This window comes from Eimeria mitis, genomic scaffold, assembly GCF_000499745.2.
Source record: "Eimeria mitis Houghton genomic scaffold, Emh_scaff2792, whole genome shotgun sequence".
NCBI classification, from domain to species: domain Eukaryota; phylum Apicomplexa; class Conoidasida; order Eucoccidiorida; family Eimeriidae; genus Eimeria; species Eimeria mitis.
The window spans coordinates 5,860-7,292 of NW_013571132.1; the positions used below are offsets into that span (position 1 = coordinate 5,860).

Genomic DNA, 1,433 nt, shown 5'->3' on the forward strand with positions numbered 1-1,433 from the left:
TTTTTCGTGTTTTATAGTTTCTTTAATAATTCTTTTTTTAGTTTTTTGCTGCAGCTGCTGCAGTTTATATTCATGTTGCTGCTGCTGCTGCTGCTGCTGTATACGATATTTTTCTTGCTGCTGCTGCTGCAGCAGCGCCTCAGACTTGAGCCTACGCAGACTCTGCTGCAGCTGCTGCAGCTCTTCTCTCGCCTGCTGCATGTCTTCTGCATCTTCTTTGTTTCTCCCCTTCATTATAAACTCCTCCAGGCTCTCATCGCCTGTATCTGCTGCTGCTGCTGCTGCTGCTGCTGCAATTGCTGCTGCAGTTGCTGCTGCAGTTGCTGCTGCAGTTGCTGCTGCAGTTGCTGCTGTTGCAGCAGCTGGTAGGGCCTCAGAAGAACCCTCGCGGGCCTCAGCTGCCTGTGGCTGCGACCCGCTTGCTGCATCTTGCTGCTGCTGCTGTTGTTGCTGCTGCTGCTGTTGTTGCTGCTGTTGCTGCTGTTGCTGCTGCTGCTGCTGCTGCTGCTGCGTGCATGCCAACGCCGCAGATGCGCATCGATCAGCGCTCTCGAAGGCACCGCCTGAAGCTGCATCTGAGACAGCAGCAGCAGCAGCAGCAGCAGCAGCAGAGCCAGCAGCAGCAGCAGCAGCAGTGCCAACAGCAGCAGCAGCAGCAGGAGGAGGGAGGCAAGAAGAGGGCGCAGCAGAATGCTGCTGGTGGAGGTTTGTCTTAGAGCTCTCATTTGCTGCAGATAGATCTCGTTCTTCTTCGTGCTGCTGCTGCTGCTGCTGCTGCTGCTGCTGCTGCTGCTGCCGTTGCTGCTGCTGTTGCTGCTGCTCGTTGTCTGCTGCTGCTGCTGCTTGTGGTTTAGGTATTTCGTGGAGCGTTTGCTGCAGCAGCAGCGCCGTTCGTTTTGCTGTTTTTATTTCTTCTCTCCAGCAGTTAGAGAGCTGCAGGAACAGCAGCGCATGCATGTCTCCTTCTGTCTCCTTTTTTGTCTCCTTTTCTGTCTCTGTTTTTATATTTGTCTCCTTGTCTGTCTCTGTTTCTTTTTCTCTCTCTTTCTCTGTTTTTATATTTGTCTCCTTGTCTGTCTCTGTTTCTTTTTCTCTCTCTTTCTCTGTTTTTGTTTTTGTCTCTTTCTCTGTCTTTGTTTTTTTTTCTCTTTTTTTTTCTCTATCCACTGCAGCAGCAGGAGCAGCAGAACTGCTGCCATCGCGGCCTACATCTTCAGCAGCATCTGTTGCTGCTGCTGCTGCTGCAGCAGCAGCAGCAGCAGCAGCAGAAACAGCAGGAGGCAGCAGATATGCCTGAGACAAGAAGGAGGGGGGGGGGGCCCTCCCTCTGTTTTTATTTTTTCTTTTTTTTCTGTTTTTTGTAGCAGCAGCTCCACCGCGTCGACTTCTGTTTCTATGCATTCATATATTTCTGCTTCTTCTGCTGCTGCTGC

General features: G+C 51.4%; 1 protein-coding gene across 1 annotated transcript in view; it reads right to left on the reverse strand.

Annotated features, from left to right (window-relative positions):
- Window positions 1–1,401, reverse strand: part of EMH_0058840 (uncharacterized protein) — a gene marked incomplete at both ends in the record, with an annotated part of 3,008 nt that extends 1,607 nt beyond the window's left edge. The window contains one exon of the mRNA XM_013497614.1: window positions 1–1,401. This exon is cut by the window's left edge and continues 560 nt beyond it. Coding sequence (XP_013353068.1) covers window positions 1–1,401 — 1,401 coding nt within the window.
- Between the last annotated feature and the right edge of the window lie 32 nt (window positions 1,402–1,433).